The sequence below is a fragment of the Salvelinus alpinus genome, chromosome 11 (genome assembly GCF_045679555.1).
Source record: "Salvelinus alpinus chromosome 11, SLU_Salpinus.1, whole genome shotgun sequence".
Classification (NCBI taxonomy): Eukaryota; Metazoa; Chordata; class Actinopteri; order Salmoniformes; family Salmonidae; genus Salvelinus; species Salvelinus alpinus.
The window spans coordinates 63,263,494-63,282,052 of record NC_092096.1 but is presented as its reverse complement, the minus strand read 5'-3'; the positions used below and the strand labels follow the sequence as shown (position 1 = coordinate 63,282,052).

Genomic DNA, 18,559 nt, shown 5'->3' with positions numbered 1-18,559 from the left:
GTGAGGACATTTTGGGTTGTGGAATCATGTTGTAATTCTAACATATTTTATTGCAGAGAAATGTTTATATTATTTATTATATACTTTATTTATTCCCCATTTGAAGGTTCCATTGTAGAATAATCAACCATGTGTTCTAACCCTTGTTGGCTCTCTGGAGACGTTATGTTGAGGGTTTTCACCACTACCCACTTCCAATACTTTAGAAACCTAACCTAACAATCACTGATTGTTCCTGTCTCTGAACAGGTGATAACCCTCTATGTGAGGAGCATTATCTTCACCTGTCCTGTCACATCATATCAGTAAAGAAGGAGAAAGACAGTTTGCATTGGTAAAGTGTTGCAACCTTGAAGTGCATTCATTTTAATCATATATCCTTTGAATTTCACAGTGATGGAAACGTTGTTGTATCTCACCCTGCTAATCTCAGGTCAGTTTACTGTGTGTGTGTCCCAACAAACATGCCCACATTGGGCCGATGCGTTCTTGCTAATCGGCTCCATATTACCCCCAAGACATTGGCCCAGCGTGGCCCAGTGTGTCCCAGTGTTGTCAGCTCATATCTGGTGAGGACAGCCTTCACTGTTCCTGAATAATCGAATCAAATCAAAGTTCATTTGTCACGTGCGCCGAATACAACATGTTTAGACATTAAAGTGAAATGCTTACAGGCTCTAACCAACAGTGCAAAAAAGTTATTAGGTGAAAAATAGGTAAATAAAGAAATAAAATCAACAGTAGAAAGACAGTGAAAAATAATAGAGGCGAGGCTACATACAGACATCGGTTAGTCGGGCTGATTGAGGTAGTATGTACATGTAGATATGGTTAAAGTTATTATGCATATATGATAAACAGAGAGTACCAGCAGCGTAAAAGAGGGGTTGGGGGGCACAATGCAAATAGTCCGCGTAGCCTTTTGATTACTTGTTCAAGAGTCTTATGGCTTGGGGGTAAAAACTGTTGAGAAGCCTTTTTGTCCTAGACTTGGCACTCCGGTACCTCTTGCCATGCGATGGTAGAGAGAACATTCTATGACTAGGGGTGGCTGGGGTCTTTAACAACTTTTGGCCTGGATGGCAGGCAGCTTAGCCCCAGTGATGTACTGGGCCATACGCACTACCTTCTGTAGTGCCGTGCGGTCGGAGGCCGAGCAATTGCCGTACCAGGCCGTGATGCAACCAGTCAGGATGCTCTCGATGTTGCAGCTGTCGAACCTTTTGAGGATCTGAGGGCCCATGCCAAATCTTTTTAGTTTCCTGAGGCGGAATAGGCTTTGTCGTGCCCTCTTCAGGACTGTCTTGGTGTGTTTGGACCATTCTAGTTTGTTGGTGATGTGGACACCAAGGAACTTGAAGCTCTCAACCTGCTCCACTACAGCCCCGACAATGAGAATGGGGGCGTGCTCGGTCCTCCTTTTCCTGTAGTCCACAATCATCTCCTTAGTCTTGGTTACGTTGAGGGATAGGTTGTTATTCTGGCACCACCCGACCAGGTCTCTGACCTCCTCCCTATAGGCTGTTTCGTCATTGTCGGTGATCTGGCCTACCACTGTCGTGTCATCAGCAAACTTAATTATGGTGTTGGAGTCGTGCCTGGCCATGCAGTTGTGCGTGAACAGAGAGTACAGGAGGGGACTGAGCACGCACCCCTGGGGGGCTCCAGTGATGAGGATCAGCGTGGCAGATGTGTTGCTAGCTACCCTCACCACCTGGGGGCGTCCCGTCAGGAAGTCCAGGATCCAGTTGAGGAGGGAGGTGTTTATTCCCAGGATCCTTAGCTTAGTGAGGAACTTTGAGGGTACTATTCTGTTGCTGTAGTCAATGAATAGCATTCTCACATAAGTGTTCCTTTTGTCCAGGTGGGAAAGGGCAGTGTGGAGTGCAATAGAGACCGCATCATCTGTGGATCTGTTTGGGCGGTATACAAATTGGAATGTGTCTAGGGTTTCTGGGATAATGGTGTTGATGTGAGCCATTACCAGCCTTTCAAAGCACTTCATGACTACGGACGTGAGTGCTACGGGTCTGTAGTCATTTAGGTAGCCTTCATGTTCATGGGCAAAGGGACTATGGTGGTCTGCTTGAAACATGTTGGTATTACAGACTCAATCAGGGACGTGTTGAAAATGTCAGTGAAGACACCTGCCAGTTGGTCAGCACATGGCCGGAGCACACATCCTGGTAATCTGTCTGGCACCACAGCCTTGTGAATGTTGACCTGTTTAAAGGTCTTACTCACGTCGGCTACGGATAGCGTGATTACACAGTCATCCGGAACAGCTGATGATCTCATGCATGCCTCATTGTTGCTTGCCTCAAAGCGAGCATAGAAGTGATATAGCTCATCTGGTAGGCTTTAATCACTGGGCAGCTTGCGGCTGTGCTTACCTTTGTAGTCTGTAATAGTTTGCCACATAAGACGAACGTCGGAGCCGGTGTAGTACGACTTGATCTTAGCCCTGTATTGATGCTTTGCCTGTTTGATGGTTCATTGCAGGGCATAGCAGGATTTCTTATAAGCTCCCGAGTTAGAGTCCCGCATCTTGAAAGCGGCAGCTCTACCCTTTAGCTCAGTGTGAATGTTGCCTGTAATCCATGGCTTCTGGTTGGGGTATGTACGTACAGTCACTGTGGGGACGACGTCCCCGATGCACTTATTGATAAAGCCAGTGACTGATGTGGTGTAATTCTCAATGCCATCGGAAGAATCCCGGAACATTTTCCAGTCTGTGGTAGCAAAACAGTCCTGTAGTTTAGCATTTGCTTCATCTGACCACTTTTTTATAGACCGAGTCACTGGTGCTTCCTGCTTTAATTTGTGCTTGTAAGCAGGAATCAGGAGTATAGAGTTGTGGTCGGATTTACCAAATGGAGGGCGAGGGCGAGCTTTGTACACGTCTCTGTGTGTGGAGTACAGGTGATCCAGAATTGTTTTCCCTCTGGTTTCACATTTAACATTTTGATAGAAATTAGGTAGAACTGATTTTAGTTTCCCTGCATGAAAGTCTCCGGCCAATAGGAGCGCCGCCTCTGGGTGAGTGGTTTCCTGTTTGCTTATTTCCTTATACAGCTGACTGAGTGCGATCTTAGTGCAAGCATCTGTCTGTGGTGGTAAACAGCCACTAAAAGTATAGCTGAAAACACTCTAGTCAAGTAGAGTGGTCTGCAATTTATCACAAGATACTCTACTTAAGGCAAGCAAAATCTAGACACTTCCTTAGATTTCGTGCACCAGCTGTTGTTTACAAATATGCACAGACCGCACACTCTCGTTTTACTGGATTGTGCTGCTCTATCTTGCTGGTGCAACGTATATCCCGCTAGCTGAATATCCATGTTGTCATTCAGCCACGATTCCGTAAAACATAGGATATTACAGTTTTGATGTCCCGTTGGTAGGATATTCGTGATCGTACCTCGTCTAATTTATTGTCCAATGATTGCACGTTGGCGATCAATATTGACGGTAACGTTAGCTTTACCACTTGCCTTCTGCGGATCCGTACGAGGCATCCAGCTGTGTCCTCTGTGCCTGCGTGCGTCTCTTCCTCTTGCAAATATCTGGGATGTTGGCCTTGTCGGGTGTTCGGAGAATGTCCTGTGCGTCCTGCTTGTTGAAGAAAACATCTTTGTCTAATCCGAGGTGAGTGATCGCTGTCCTGATATCCAGAAGGTCTTTTTTGCTGTAAGATACGGTTGCAGAAACATTATGTACAAAATAAGTTACAAATAACGTGAAAAAAGGTCCTGAGTATATTGACCACCTTATGGTAATTTATCAGTTGTTTCTCTTATGTACAGGTATTAATTTAATTGCTAAAGTAATGAACAAATTGTAACATGTATGAGCCCTAATTTCTGTAAAATGTTTTCACATATGGTCCTGTTTAAAGTAACTGATCTCCGTCCTGTTTAAAGTAACTGATCTCAGTCCTGTTTAAAATAACTGATCTCAGTCCTGTTTAAAGTAACTGATCTCAGTCCTGTTTAAAATAACTGATCTCAGTCCTGTTTAAAGTAACTGATCTCAGTCCTGTTTAAAATAACTGATCTCAGTCCTGTTTAAAGTAACTGATCTCAGTCCTGTTTAAAGTAACTGATCTCATTCCTGTTTAAATTAACTGATCTCAGTCCTGTTTAAAGTAACTGATCTCATTCCAGTTTAAAGTGAACTGTGGTAAAAAAGAGAGCAACATAACTCTGTTCTCTTTGTATTCACTCTGATTTGAATGAGGACTCAACTCTTTGCTAGTTCACTTCATCTATTTTGTGGACAGAGTCCTCTCTGCATTCACACTTCTATGTTTAGAAAGGAACCAATATCTTTTTCCAACATTTACTCAATGCACCCTGGGAGTTTGTAAAGTGCAGGACTAGCTATTGAATCAGAACGTGTTATCGGTCAGCTAGATAAACAGACTTACATTTTGGAAGATAATAGATATAGACGTAATAATTGTAATCAGAAGAGACTATTAACATGAATGTAGGTGTGTGTGTGTGTGTGTGTGTGTGTGTGTGTGTGTGTGTGTGTGTGTGTGTGTGTGTGTGTGTGTGTGTGTGTGTGTGTGTGTGTGTGTGTGTGTGTGTGTGTGTGTGTGTGTGTGTGTGTGTGTGTGTGTGTGTGTGTGTGTGTTTGCACACCAGGGTGTACTGTATGTTAACAGATCCATAGATAGTGTGGTTGGGTTTGAGAAGTTTCTGGAGAAAATTTACCTCATTAATCATTATGCTGTTCACAGGATTCTACACACCTTCCTCATGTCTTCATCAGTATCACCTCATTACCAACAATATGAACTGGACTGATGCCCAGAGTTACTGCAGAGAGAAATACACTGACCTGGCTACAGTAGATGACATGGAGGACCTGAACAGGCTGATTACCAGTGTCAGTAGTTATGGTCAAGAACACTGGCTAGGACTGAAGAAGGGAGATACCTTGAAGTGGAACTGGTCTCTGGCAGACAGACGTTTCTACAGAGAGGGGGAGACTGAGTTCAGAAACTGGGACACTGGGACACCCCAAAATGGTAACTGTGCTTTAATGAGTACAGCTGGTCTGTGGTACAACACCTCCTGTGATGACCAGCATCACTTCATCTGTTATGATGGTGAGTGTTTACATACTAATGATGAAGCCTTGTATAAGTGCTGGAGCTGCCATTGAGTTGAAACATAGACTCATGATAGCTTTAAGTTGTTAATCAGTTATTGATCTGTTATCAAATCAATGACAACATGTACTATAGATGATCAGTAGATGATATTTCACTGGATATTTGTATTGATTATTACATTTGACTTTTGCAGGAAAACAAGACACCAACCTAACATACGTCTTAATTCAGGAGAACAAGACCTGGATAGATGCTCAGAGTTACTGCAGACAGAATCACACAGACCTGGTCAGTGTGAGGAACCAGACTGAGAACACAGAGATAGAGAAGAAGATATCACTGAGGAAACTTCCTGTGTGGATCGGTCTGTTTCAAGACTCCTGGATATGGTCAGACCAGAGTGACTCCTCATTCAGAAACTGGCAGTCAGGACGGCTTTCAACAGATCAGAGTTACAGCTGCACTATGATGTCATCTTATCCTTATTATTCTGATAAAACTAAATGGATAAATGAACTCTGTGAAATCACCACTTCTTTCATCTGCTATGGTAAATTACAATATTCTCCACCTGATCTACCTGATCTTATGATGACAGGAGAACTCTAAAGTTGCCCCATGATCAACTACTGTCGTTGTGGGATTGTATTATCTTGTAGGCCCAGCTGTGGAGACCCCTGACATACCCCAACTGAAGAGACAGGTGGTGAGAGTGAAGATGCTCCCAAAGGATCAACATCTGAACCTCAGTGATGCTGCTGTTCAGGACTCCATCTTACAAGAGGTGAGTTTCACCCTGTTCATGAAGAACCAACTCAGCAATGATACCAACTGTACAGACCTCTTCTCTGGTCTGGGTCCTAGTCTGTTGTGGATGACCTCCTCTCTGGTCTGGGTCCTAGTCGGTTGTGGTTGAACTCCTCTCTGGTCTGGGTCCTAGTCTGTTGTGGATGACCTCCTCTCTGGTCTGGGTCCTAGTCAGTTGTGGTTGAACTCCTCTCTGGTCTGGGTCCTAGTCTGTTGTGGATGACCTCCTCTCTGGTCTGGGTCCTAGTCGGTTGTGGTTGAACTCCTCTCTGGTCTGGGTCCTAGTCTGTTGTGGATGTCCTCCTCTCTGGTCTGAGTCCTAGTCTGTTGTGGATGTCCTCCTCTCTGGTCTGAGTCCTAGTCTGTTGTGGATGTCCTCCTCTCTGGTCTGGGTCCTAGTCTGTTTGAAGATGACCTCCTCTCTGGTCTGGGTCCTAGTCTGTTGTGGATGTCCTCCTCTCTGGTCTGGGTCCAAGTCTGTTGTGGATGTCCTCCTCTCTGGTCTGGGTCCTAGTCTGTTTGAAGATGACCTCCTCTGTGGTCTGGGTCCTAGTCTTTTTGTGGACGACCTTCTACCCTGGCTGTGACCCCGCTCTCAAAGGGTGTCTCAGGGAGAGTGGGATATCCAAAAACACATTTCCAATTCACACATGTATATTAAAGCACACTTGTACATCTGTGAAATAGGTCAAATATAAGCCTCATCTCCTCATAGAGTCAAAGGGTTGAAGTGAAGAACGTCTCAGTATAGCAGGAAGGAATGGTAGTTGTAGATCTTCAGAATGACTAATACAGAGTGAAATATTCAAATCAAATCAAATCTCATTTTTCACAAACACATGGTTAGCAGATGTTATTGTGAGTGTGTGAAATGCTTGTGCTTCTAGTTCCGACAGTGCAACGATATCTAACAACTAATCTAACAATTCCACAACAACTACCTAATACACACAAATCTAATTAAAGGGATGGAATAAGAATATGTACATATAAATATATGGATGGGCCATGACCAACCGGTAGAGATGAGATGCAATAGATGGTATAAAAGTGTGGGTCTCTGTGTGTCTTTGTGTTTCTCCAGATAAGGAACAAGCTGAAGGATCAGGGGTTACCTGCAGACATCAAAGTGACATGGAAAAAGCAGCCTGATGGGAAGGTCTTCCACAAGGAGGAAGAGGGGTCTCCCAAGAAAGAAGAGGAGGAGAAGATGAAGAAGAGGATGATGACAAAGAGAGAACTCTAATTATGTCAAATGTTCTCCTTACATTTCTCTTTTTATTTACATTAATAATCTGTACTGGGATGTATTTTCTCAACCTAATTAAATGTGTTTTATTAAGTAAATTGTTTAATTATAAACATTAATAGTGTTTTATCATGACATGTTTTTCTCTATAATTTTCTTGACCTGGTTGTTTTATTACAGGGTGTGTTCTCAAGATAGACTTTTCACACATCATGTCTGTAAATGAGTTATCTGTAGTTATGTTGATATACAGTGCTGTGAAAAAGTATTTGCCTCCTTTCTAATTTTCTCAACTTTTACATATTTTTGATGCTGAATGTTATCTGATCTTCAAAGAAAACAGAATATTAGATGAAGGGAACCTGAGTGAACAAATAACACAACAATTACATACCTATTTAATTTATTTCATAACAAAGTTATGTAACACCCAATGTTCATGTGTGAAAAATGTATCAATAACTGGTTGTGCCACCTTGAACTGCAACAACTCCAACCAAACGTTTCCTGTAGTTGTTGATCCGTCTCTCACGTCGCTATGGAAGAGTTTAGGCCCACTCTTCCACTTAGAACTGCTTAAACTTAGCGACATTGTCTCGACTTCCGCCAAAGTTGGTCCCTCTCCTTGTTCGGGCTGTGTTCGGCGGTCGAAGTCATGTAGACTTGATTGTGTGTTTTGGATCATTGTCTTGCTGCATGACCCAGCTGCTCTTCAGCATCAGCTCACAGACGGATGGCCTAACATTGTCCTGTAGAATTCTCTGATACTGAGCACAACTCATGGTTCCTTCTAACTTTTTGGACTAGATGGGTCCCATTATGTCTGATAACCAAACACAGCATTCCACAGTAAAAACATTATTTCAACAGTCAAGCATGGTGGTGGTAGTGTGATGTTTGGGGATGCTTTGCTGAGTTAAAGCAGTTCTGCATGTAAGAGTGGGCCAAAATGCCTCCACAGCAATGTGAGACTGATCAACAACTACAGGAAGTGTTTGGTTGCAGTCATTAGAGCTAAAGGTGGTACAACCAGTTATTGAGTGTAAAGGGGCAAATACTTTTTCACACAGGGAATTGGGTGTTGCATAACTTTGTTAATTAAATAGATAAAATAAGTATAAATATTTCATGTTACTTGGAAACTCAGGTTCACTTTATCTAATATTAGGTTTTGGTTGAGGATCTGATAACATTCAATATCAAAAATATGTAAAAATAGAGAATCAGAAAGGGGGCAAATACTTTTTCACAGCACTGTAAGTATCAATGTGTTTTTCTAATTGGAATGTAACTTTCTTTAATTGAAAATGTATTTAGACCATAGTTTACATACTGCATAGCCAATGTAGTCTCAGCATGTTTTTTACTGGTTAATGAAGATGTATTTTCTGATGATCAAATAAATACTTGTTGCAGATTGACAGTATAGGTCTAGAGTTGTGATTCTTCAAGTTTCAACTTAATATTATTTTTATGTATATTTGACACATTTTACCTTAGTGATAAAGACATCTAGACATAATGTGTAATCAAGTCCTCTCTTCAGGACTCTGATACACTGGTACCAGTTAGAACCATGTCCTGCTGACCAGAGCTTTAGTTACGTTTTACATAACTTACTCAAATCAGACAGAGGGGAACTTTACCACATCAAGCCAGACCCAGGATATTTCCTGCAACACACAATGATGTGACATCAGTAACGATCCTGGTCTCAGATGTGTTTGAGGCCTCTTGACAACTCTCATGTGTGTTGTGGTTCTGTGTGGCTCAGTTTGTAGAACATGGTGCTTTCAATGCCAGGATTGTTGGTTTGTTTCCCCTGAGGCCACTAATATGGAAAATGTATGCTTGACCTCTGTCACTTTTGGATAAAAGGTAAACAATGGAAATATTATATTTTATACTATAGTCTATAATAGTCAGAACAAAAATATAATATTTCATTGATTTTACTCAGTTACAGTTCATATAAGGAAATCAGTCAATTGAAATAAATAAGTTAGGCCCTAGTCAATGGATTTCACATGATCGGGAAAACAAAACTGCACATTTTAGAGTGGCCTTTTATTGTCCCCAGCACAAGGTGGACCTGTCACCTTGGCCTATCAGATCATAATGAATTAAATGACTTGGACAGGGGGGAGTTGATCCTACATTCAGAAAAAACATTACACAAGGGTTGTTCGGCTGTCTCCATAGGAGAACCCTTTGAAGAACACTTCCTGGTTCCAGGTAAAACATTTTTTGCCCTGGTAGAACCGTGTTGGGTTCCATGTAGAACCCTCTGTGGAAAGGGTTTTATATGACAGAGTAATTACAGCGGAGAGAGAGGGCAGAGAACTCAGTGACAGAGGAGAGAGAGGGCAGTTAACTCAGTGACAGAGGAGAGAGAGTGGGCAGAGAACTCAGTGACAGAGGAGAGAAAGGGCATAGAACTCAGTGACAGAGGAGAGAGAGGGCAGAGAACCCAGTGACAGAGGAGAGAGAGCGCAGACAACTCAGTGACAGATGAGAGAGAGGGGGCAGAGATCCCAGTGACAGAGGAGAGAGTGGGCAGAGAACTCAGTGACAGAGGAGAGAGAGCGCAGACAACTCAGTGACAGATGAGAGAGAGGGGGCAGAGAACTCAGTGACAGAGGAGAGAGAGGGCAGAGAACTCAGTGACAGAGGAGAGGGAGGGCAGATAACTCAGTGACAGAGGAGAGAGAGGGCAGAGAACTCAGTGACAGAGGAGAGAGTGGGCAGAGAACTCAGTGACAGAGGAGAGAGTGGGCAGAGAACTCAGTAACAGAGGAGAGAGAGTGGGCAGAGAAATCAGTGACAGAGGAGAGAGAGTGGGCAGAGAACTCAGTGACAGAGGAGAGAGAGTGGGCAGAGAACTCAGTGACAGAGGAGAGAGAGGGCAGATAACTCAGTGACAGAGGAGAGAGAGTGGGCAGAGAACTCAGTGACAGAGGAGAGAGTGGGCAGAGAACTCAGTGAGAGGAGAGAGAGTGGGCAGAGAACTCGGTAACAGAGGAGAGAGAGTGGGCAGAGAACTCAGTGACAGAGGAGAGAGAGTGGGCAGAGAACTCAGTAACAGAGGAGAGAGAGTGGGCAGAGAACTCAGTGACAGAGGAGAGAGTGGGCAGAGAACTCAGTAACAGAGGAGAGAGAGTGGGCAGAGAACTCAGTGACAGAGGAGAGAGAGTGGGCAGAGAACTCAGTGACAGAAGAGAGAGAGAGGACAGAACACCCAATGAACCAGGAGTTAATGTAGGGATTTATTCCTTTTTACCAAAGCAAAACAAAAATAACCACCTTGAGAACATACATATTTATACAAAGGTGCTATTGGTTAATCTCATTTTCAGGGAGTGAGAGCTTAGACCAGGGCAGCTGGGTTACTGCCTGCCTCTGTGGTGTACCTCCAGCCCTCTTCTAGTGAAGTGGCTTTACCTTGGAGTGTCACTCTCAATTCAGGCCTCACTGACCTGAACAATGCTTGAAACCACACAACCCTTTATTTTTAGACGTATGGAGTTGGGTCCTTTTCTGAGCAATGAGTCAATTTCTGGGCAATATGTCTGTCTAGAGGAGTGGGTTATCTCCTTTGGAACAAGAGAATCATCACATGCGAATATTCTGTGCCGCCTCTCTAGCTGTTTCCTTCTCTGGTTCTGTCCAACCCCTTATCCAGTGGGATGAATGTCACGTCACAGTTGTTTTTGTATATAAATAACACATTCAAAGAAATTAGGAACAGTGTAAGGTTTATAGGGCAAAACTGGAGAGACGCAGAGAGAGAGAGTTACCTTCAAACAACAGGTGAGGCCATTTTGGATTGTATAATCATGTTGGAAATCTAGCAACTATATTGTCGTGAAATGTATTTAAATATAAATAATTTAAAAGTTGGTGCCAATTTTAGATGAAATGGTACATTTCCAAAATTCTTTGAACACAAACTCAAATTGTGTAATATCCTCTGTCTTATGTTCAAAACCTTTCATTGTGTTTTCATTGTGTTTAAAGTCAGGCAGTGTGTGACTATAGGAATCCTGTTCAGGGGATCCTGTTTCTTGACTTTAATTTAACACTTTATTTATTCCCCATTTGAAGGTTCCAGTGTAGAATAATCAAACATGTGTTCTAACCCTTGTTGGCTCCCTGGAGACGTTATGTTGAGGTTTTTCACCACTACCCACTTCCAATACTTTAGAAACCTAACCTAACAATCACTGATTGTTCCTGTCTCTGAACAGGTGATAACCCTCTATGTGGGGAGCATTATCTTCACCTGTCCTGTCACATCATATCAGTAAAGAAGGAGAAAGACAGTTTGCATTGGTAAAGTGTTGCAACCTTGAAGTGCATTCATTTTAATCATATATTCTTTGAATTTCACAGTGATGGAAACGTTGTTGTATCTCACCCTGCTAATCTCAGGTCAGTTTACTGTGTGTGTGTCCCAGCTAATCGGCTCCATATTATCCCCAAGACATTGGCCCAGTGTTGCCCAGTGCTGGCAGCTCATATCTGGTGAGGACAGCCTTCACTGTTCCTGAAATAAGCCCACTCTTTGGATCTGCTGTCCGTATTGGGCCCATTTGGACCCCAAAATGATTTTGATGACCACCTTATGGCAATTTATCAGTTATATCTCTTATGTATAGGTATTTATTTATATATCATTTATTTAGTACAAGTTAAATCAAATATTGCTAAATTAATGAATAAATTGTAATGTCTGTTAGGTGTTTTCACATATGTTGGGGTTACAGGTAGCATAATGGTTAGAACATTGGGCCAGTAGCCAAAAGGTTGGTGGATTGAATCCCCGAGCTGAGAAGGTCAAAATCTGTCGTTCTGCCCCTGAACAAGGTAGTTAACTTCTTGGAACTATAGGGGGTGCTGTTCCGCATTAGCATATTTTGGTCTCCAAATTAAACTGCCTCGTGCTAAATTCTTGATCGTACAATATGCATATTATTGTTATTATTGGATAGAAAACACTTTCTAGTTTCTATAGCCGTTGGAATTTTGTCTCTGAGTGGTACAGAACTATATCTACAGCACTTTTCATGACAGGGGTCAGATTTCAGACATTTTTACCCCTGATCTGGAGTCTGTTTTTAAGGTGACAGTGAATGCTATGAAGAAACCGACACTGCCTACGTCTTCCTCTGGGTGTCTGTACGTCATCACGTTTTGAATGGAATCGATTGCACAATCACAGCCACTATAAAAGAACAAAACGTAGAGGTACCTCCCTTTCTCGTCGCGCACCTGAAGCGTGAAGGACATCGGACTTGCCTCATTCCAAATCGTTGTTTAGCCAGCAATATTTCTCTGGTCATGTTTTTACTCGTTATAGTTGTTAAAAACATCATAATGTAGTTAATTTGAACCGTTTTATAGCAATTTATATCCGTTTAGTGCGATTCTGAGGAATTTCTTTGTCGTGCACTTTCTAGCTTTGGGAACGTTTCGGGGTCTCGGTCGTTGTTAGTGGACATTTCGAAGGACAGAGGACATCTATCGACCAAAAGAAGATTACAACATAGAAAGGATACATTGCCCAAGAATCTGATGGAAGAACAGCTCAAAGTAAGCAATATTTAATATGATAAATCGTTGTTCTGTCGAAATATTTTAAACGCATATTTCGCCATTTTGTTTGTTATCGCGTCACTTGGCGAACCCTGTATTGAAAAGTAAGGATAATTTTAAAAATGTAAGTCAGCGGTTGCATTAAGAACTAATTTGTCTTTCGATTCCTGTCAACCCTGTATTTTTTAGTCAAGTATATGATTAGCTTTCAATTAACTTTTACTGCCTCAGAAACCCGGATCCGGGAGCACCCCCCACCCCCCACACACTGATTAGCATAGATAGCATAGCTTCAGAAGTAGATAGTAGCATCTAAATATCATTAAATCACAAGTCCAAGACACCAGATGAAAGATACAGATCTTGTGAATAAAGCCACCATTTCAGATTTTTAAAATGTTTTACAGGGAAGACAAAATATGTAAATCTATTAGCTAAACACGTTAGCAAAATACACCACTATTCTAACTCCATCAGTTTCTTACTCCTTCAGGTGCTATCACCAATTCGGCTCAACTAAGATATTGATAGCCAATAACCTATAAAAAAAACCATCAGATGACAGTCTGATAACATATTCATGGTATAGGATAGTTTTTGTTAGAAAAAAGTGCATATTTCAGGTAGAAATCACAGTTTACAATTGCACCGACCATCACAAATCCACTAGAATTACTAGATAGAGCAACGTGTATGACCAATTTACTCATCATAAAACATTTCATAAAAATAGACAAAGCATAGCAATGGAAAGACCCAGTTCTTGTGATTTCAGACCATATTTCAGATTTTCTAAGCGTTTTTCAGCGAAAACACAATAAATCGATAAGTTAGCATACTACATGTTCCAACGTTACCAGAGCATCGATTCCAGCCAAAGAGCGCTATAACGTAACCACCGCCAAAAGATATTAATTTTTTCACTAACCTTCTCAGAATTCTTCCGATGACACTCCTGTAACATCATTTTACAACATACATATACAGTTTGTTCGAAAAGGTGCATATTTAGCCATACAAAACCGTGGTTACACAATGAAAATACTAGGAAATCAAGCCTCAATATGTCTGACGTCATCTATCAGAGTGATCTAGTTTAATTAAAAGCTAATCATATACTTGACTAAAAAATACAGGGTTGACAGGAATCGAAAGACAAATTAGTTCTTAATGCAACCGCTGATTTACATTTTTAAAATTATCCTTACTTTTCAATACAGGGTTGGCCAAGTGAAGCTATACCAAACAAAATGGCGATGTATGCGTTTAAAATATTTCGACAGAAACACGGTTTATCATATTAAATATTGCTTACTTTGAGCTGATCTTCCATCATATTCTTGGGCAATGTATCCTTTCTATGTTATAAACGTCTTTTGGTCGATAGATGTCCTCTGTCCTTCGAAATGTCCACTAACAACGACCGAGACCGCGAAACGTTCCCAAAGCTAGAAAGTGCACGACAAATAAATTCCTCAGAATCGCACTAAACGGATATAAATTGCTATAAAACGGTTAAAATTCACTACCTTATGATGTTTTTAACAACTATAACGACTGAAAACATGACCGGAGAAATACTGCTGGTTAGAAAACGATTTGGAACGAGGCAGGTCCGATGGCATTCACGCTTGAGGCGCACGTTGAGAAAGAGGGGTCTCTGTACATTTTTGTCATTTATAATGGCTGTGAACGTCCCATAGAGTTCATTGAAAACGTGATGACGTACAGACACCCAGAGGAAGACGTAGGTAGTGTCGGTTTCTTCATAGCATTCACTGTGGCCTTATAAACAGACCCCAGATCAGAGGTAAAAATTTCTGAAATCTGAACCCTGTCATGAAAAGTGCTGTAGAAATTGTTCTGTACCACTCAGAGACAAAATTTCAACTCCTATAGAAACTATAGACTGTTTTCTATCCAATAATAACAATAATATGCATATTGTACGATCAAGAATTGAGTACGAGGCAGTTTAATTTGGAAATGTAAAAAAAAAAATAATGCTAACAGCTCCCCCTATTGACAAAAGGTTAAACTAGATCACTCTGAAAGATGACGTCAGACATTTTGAGGCTTGATTTCCTAGTATTTTCATTGTGTAACCACGGTTTTGTATGGCTAAATATGCACATTTTCGAACAAACTGTATATGTATGTTGTAAAATGATGTTACAGGAGTGTCATCGGAAGAATTCTGAGAAGGTTAGTGAAAAAATTAATATATTTTGGCGGTGATTACGTTATAGCGCTCTTTGGCTGGAATCGATGCTCTGGTAACGTTTTCACATGTGGTATGCTAACTTATCGATTTATTGTGTTTTCGCTGTAAAACGCTTAGAAAATCTGAAATATTGTCTGGAATCACAAGATCTGGGTCTTTCCATTGCTATGCTTTGTCTATTCTTATGAAATGTTTTATTAAGAGTAAATTTGTCATACACGTTGCTCTCTATAGTAATTCTAGTCGTCTTGTGATGGTCGGTGCAATTGTAAACTGTGATTTCTACCTGAAATATGCACTTTTTTCTAACAAAACCTATCCTATACCATAAATATGTTATCAGACTGTCATCTGAAGAGGTTTTTTCTTGGTTAGTGGCTATCAATATCTTAGTTTAGCCGAATTGGTGATAGCACCTGAAGTAGTAAGAAACTGATGGAGTTAGAAAAGGGGTGTATTTTGCTAACGTGTTTAGCTAATAGATTTACATATTTTGTCTTCCCTGTAAAACATTTTAAAAATCTGAAATGGTGGCTTTATTCACAAGATCTGTATCTTTCATCTGGTGTCTTGGACTTGTGATTTAATGATATTTAGATGCTACTATCTACTTGTGAAGCTATGCTAGCTATGCTAATCAGTGTGTGGGGGTGTGGGGGGTGATCCCGGACCCGGGGTAGAGGCTCGTTAGAGGAACTCCCTGGTTCTAGACCATCATTGTAAATAAGAAATTGTTCTTAATGGCTTGCCATAATGAGGACAGGGGGTGCTGTTTTCACTTTGGGGGAAAATCGTTCCCAATTTAAATGGCCTCGTACTCAATTCTTGCTCGTACAATATGCATATTATTATTACTATTGGATAGAAAACACTCTCTAGTTTCTAAAACCATTTGAATTTTGTCTGTGGGTAAAACAGAACTCATTTGGCAGCACACTTTGTGACCAGGAAGTGGAAAGTTTGAAATCTATGTTCTGTTCAAGGACCTGCCTATAAATGGGCATGATACGTATGACTATACGTGCACGTCATACACCTTCCCCTAGATGTCAAGAGGAAGTGAGAGGAGAAAGGAGTTGATTAACTTGTTCTGAGGTGGAATACATCCTCTTGGAACAACGTGTCCCCCATTTTCTGTTTTCTGCAAGGCGCATGGAGGGACCTGTTATTGCCTTCTGAAAAGCTGTCGTTATGGGCGAATACTATCTCCTGCGTTGATTTTATTTGATACATGTCACAATATCATCGTAAAGTATGTTTTTTCAATATAGTTTTATTAGATATTTGAAACATTTTCGGGACGTTAGGCGTGTTGCTTTGTCTGCATATGTTCAGGAAGGATAGCTTCGCGCACTTGGCCAGTGTGCTTGCTAATTCAAGAGGGAAAAACGAAGTTCTGATACCAAACAAAGACGGTTCTGGACAAAGGACCCCTTGTACAACATTCTGATGGAAAATCACCAAAGGTAGAACCCATTTTGGGATGCAATTTCATATATCTGTCGAACTGTGTACTATTATTTTTGCGTTCAGGTTTTGGGCTTTCACTTACCATAACTAAGCCTTATGTCGTAATGAAGATATTTTTAGAATTCTAACACTGCGATTGCATTAAGAACTAATGAATCTATCGTTTCCTATACAACATGTATTTTTTTGTAATGTTTATGAATAGCTATTTGGTCTGAATAGGTGAGAGTCTAATAGAAATATCTGCACATTCTGGGAAAAAGATGCTACGTTAGCATATTGTGTAACCACTCAGCTCTAAATATGCAAATTTTCGAACAAAACATAAGTGTATGTATAACCTGATGTTATAGGACTGTCATCTGAGGAAGGTTTATGAAGGTTAGTGAAATTTAATATCTTTTGCTGGTTTATTCGCTAACGCTAACGTGCCTATTGCTATCGCTAACGTGCCTTGATGAATGAATGCGGTAGTGTGGTTGGCTATTGTAGTAAGCTAATATAATGCTATATTGTGTTTTCGCTGTAAAACACTTTAAAAAAATCGGAAATATTGGCTGGATTCACAAGATGTTTGTCTTTAATTTGCTGTACACCATCGATTTTTCAGAAATGTTTTATGATGAGTATATAGCTATTTCACGTTGGTCTCTATAATTACTCTGGCTGCGTCGGTGCTATTTTTGACGGTAGCTGTGATGTTAGCTGCATTGTAAAACTGATTTATACCTCAAATATACACATTTTTCGAACAAAACATAGATTTATTGTGTAACATGTTATAGGACTGTCATCTGATGAAGTTGTTTCTTGGTTAGTTTGGTTGGTTCTAGGTTAGTTAGGTTGGCTTTGTGCATGCTACCTGTGCTGTGAAAAATGTCTGTCCTTTTTTGTATTTGGTGGTGAGCTAACATAAATATACGTGGTGTTTTCGCTGTAAAACATTTAAAAAATCGGACATGTTGGCTGGATTCACAAGATGTGTATCTTTCATTTGCTGTATTGGACTTGTTAATGTGTGAAAGTTAAATAATTCAAAAAAAAAAATTGGGAATTTCGCGCTCTGGCTTTTCAGTGGAATGTGGGAGGAGTTCCGCTAGCGGAACGCTGAGGCTAGAAAGGTTAAATAAAGATAAAACAAATATTGTCCTGTTTAAAATAACGTATCTCAGTCCTGTTTAAAATTACTGATCTCAGTCCTGTTTAAAATAACTGATCTCAGTCCTGTTTAAAATAACTGATCTCAGTCCTGTTTAAAATAACTGATCTCAGTCCTGTTTAAAATAACTGATCTCAGTCCTGTTTAAATTTACTGATCTCAGTCCTGTTTAAAATAACTGATCTCAGTCCTGTTTAAAATAACTGATCTCAGTCCTGTTTAAAATTACTGATCTCAGTCCTGTTTAAAATTACTGATCTCAGTCCTGTTTAAAATTACTGATCTCAGTCCTGTTTAAAATTACTGAGATCAGTTCTGTTTAAAATTACTGATCTCAGTCCTGTTTAAAATAACTGATCTCAGTCCTGTTTAAAGTAACTGATCTCAGTCCTGTTTAAAGTAACTGATCTCAGTCCTGTTTAAAGTAACTGATCTCAGTCCTGTTTAAAATAACTGATCTCAGTCCTGTTTAAAGTAACTGATCTCAGTCCTGTTTAAAGTAACTGATCTCAGTCCTGTTTAAAGTAACTGATCTCAGTCCTGTTTAAAGTAACTGATCTCAGTCCTGTTTAAAGTGAACTGTGGTATTAAGAGAAACATATCTCTGTTCTCTTTGTATTCACTCTGCCTCTGGCTTTGAATGAGGACTCAACTCTTTGCTAGTTCACTTCAACTATTTTGTGGACAGAGTCCTCTTTGCTTCACATTTCTATGTTTAGAAAGGAATCAAGATCTTTTTCCAACATTCACTCAATGCACCCTGGGATTTTACAAAGTGCAGGACAAGCCATTCAATCAGAATGTGTTACTGGACAGCTAGATAAAGATACTTAAATTTTGGAACAGAAAAGATATAGACATAATAATTGTACTTTTAAAGATACTTTTAACATGTACTGTACATTTTATTGCTAATAGACTAGATAGCAA

General features: G+C 40.6%; 1 protein-coding gene across 1 annotated transcript; it reads left to right on the top strand.

Annotated features, from left to right (window-relative positions):
- The first annotated feature begins 396 nt into the window (after nt 1–396).
- Nucleotides 397–7,178, top strand: LOC139533355 (secretory phospholipase A2 receptor-like). The gene is made up of 5 exons (XM_071331400.1): nt 397–433; nt 4,748–5,119; nt 5,310–5,576; nt 5,785–5,909; nt 7,017–7,178. The coding sequence occupies exons 1-5, from the start codon at nt 397–399 to the stop codon at nt 7,176–7,178; spliced, it is 963 nt and encodes a 320-aa protein (XP_071187501.1).
- Nucleotides 7,179–18,559: the final 11,381 nt, after the last annotated feature.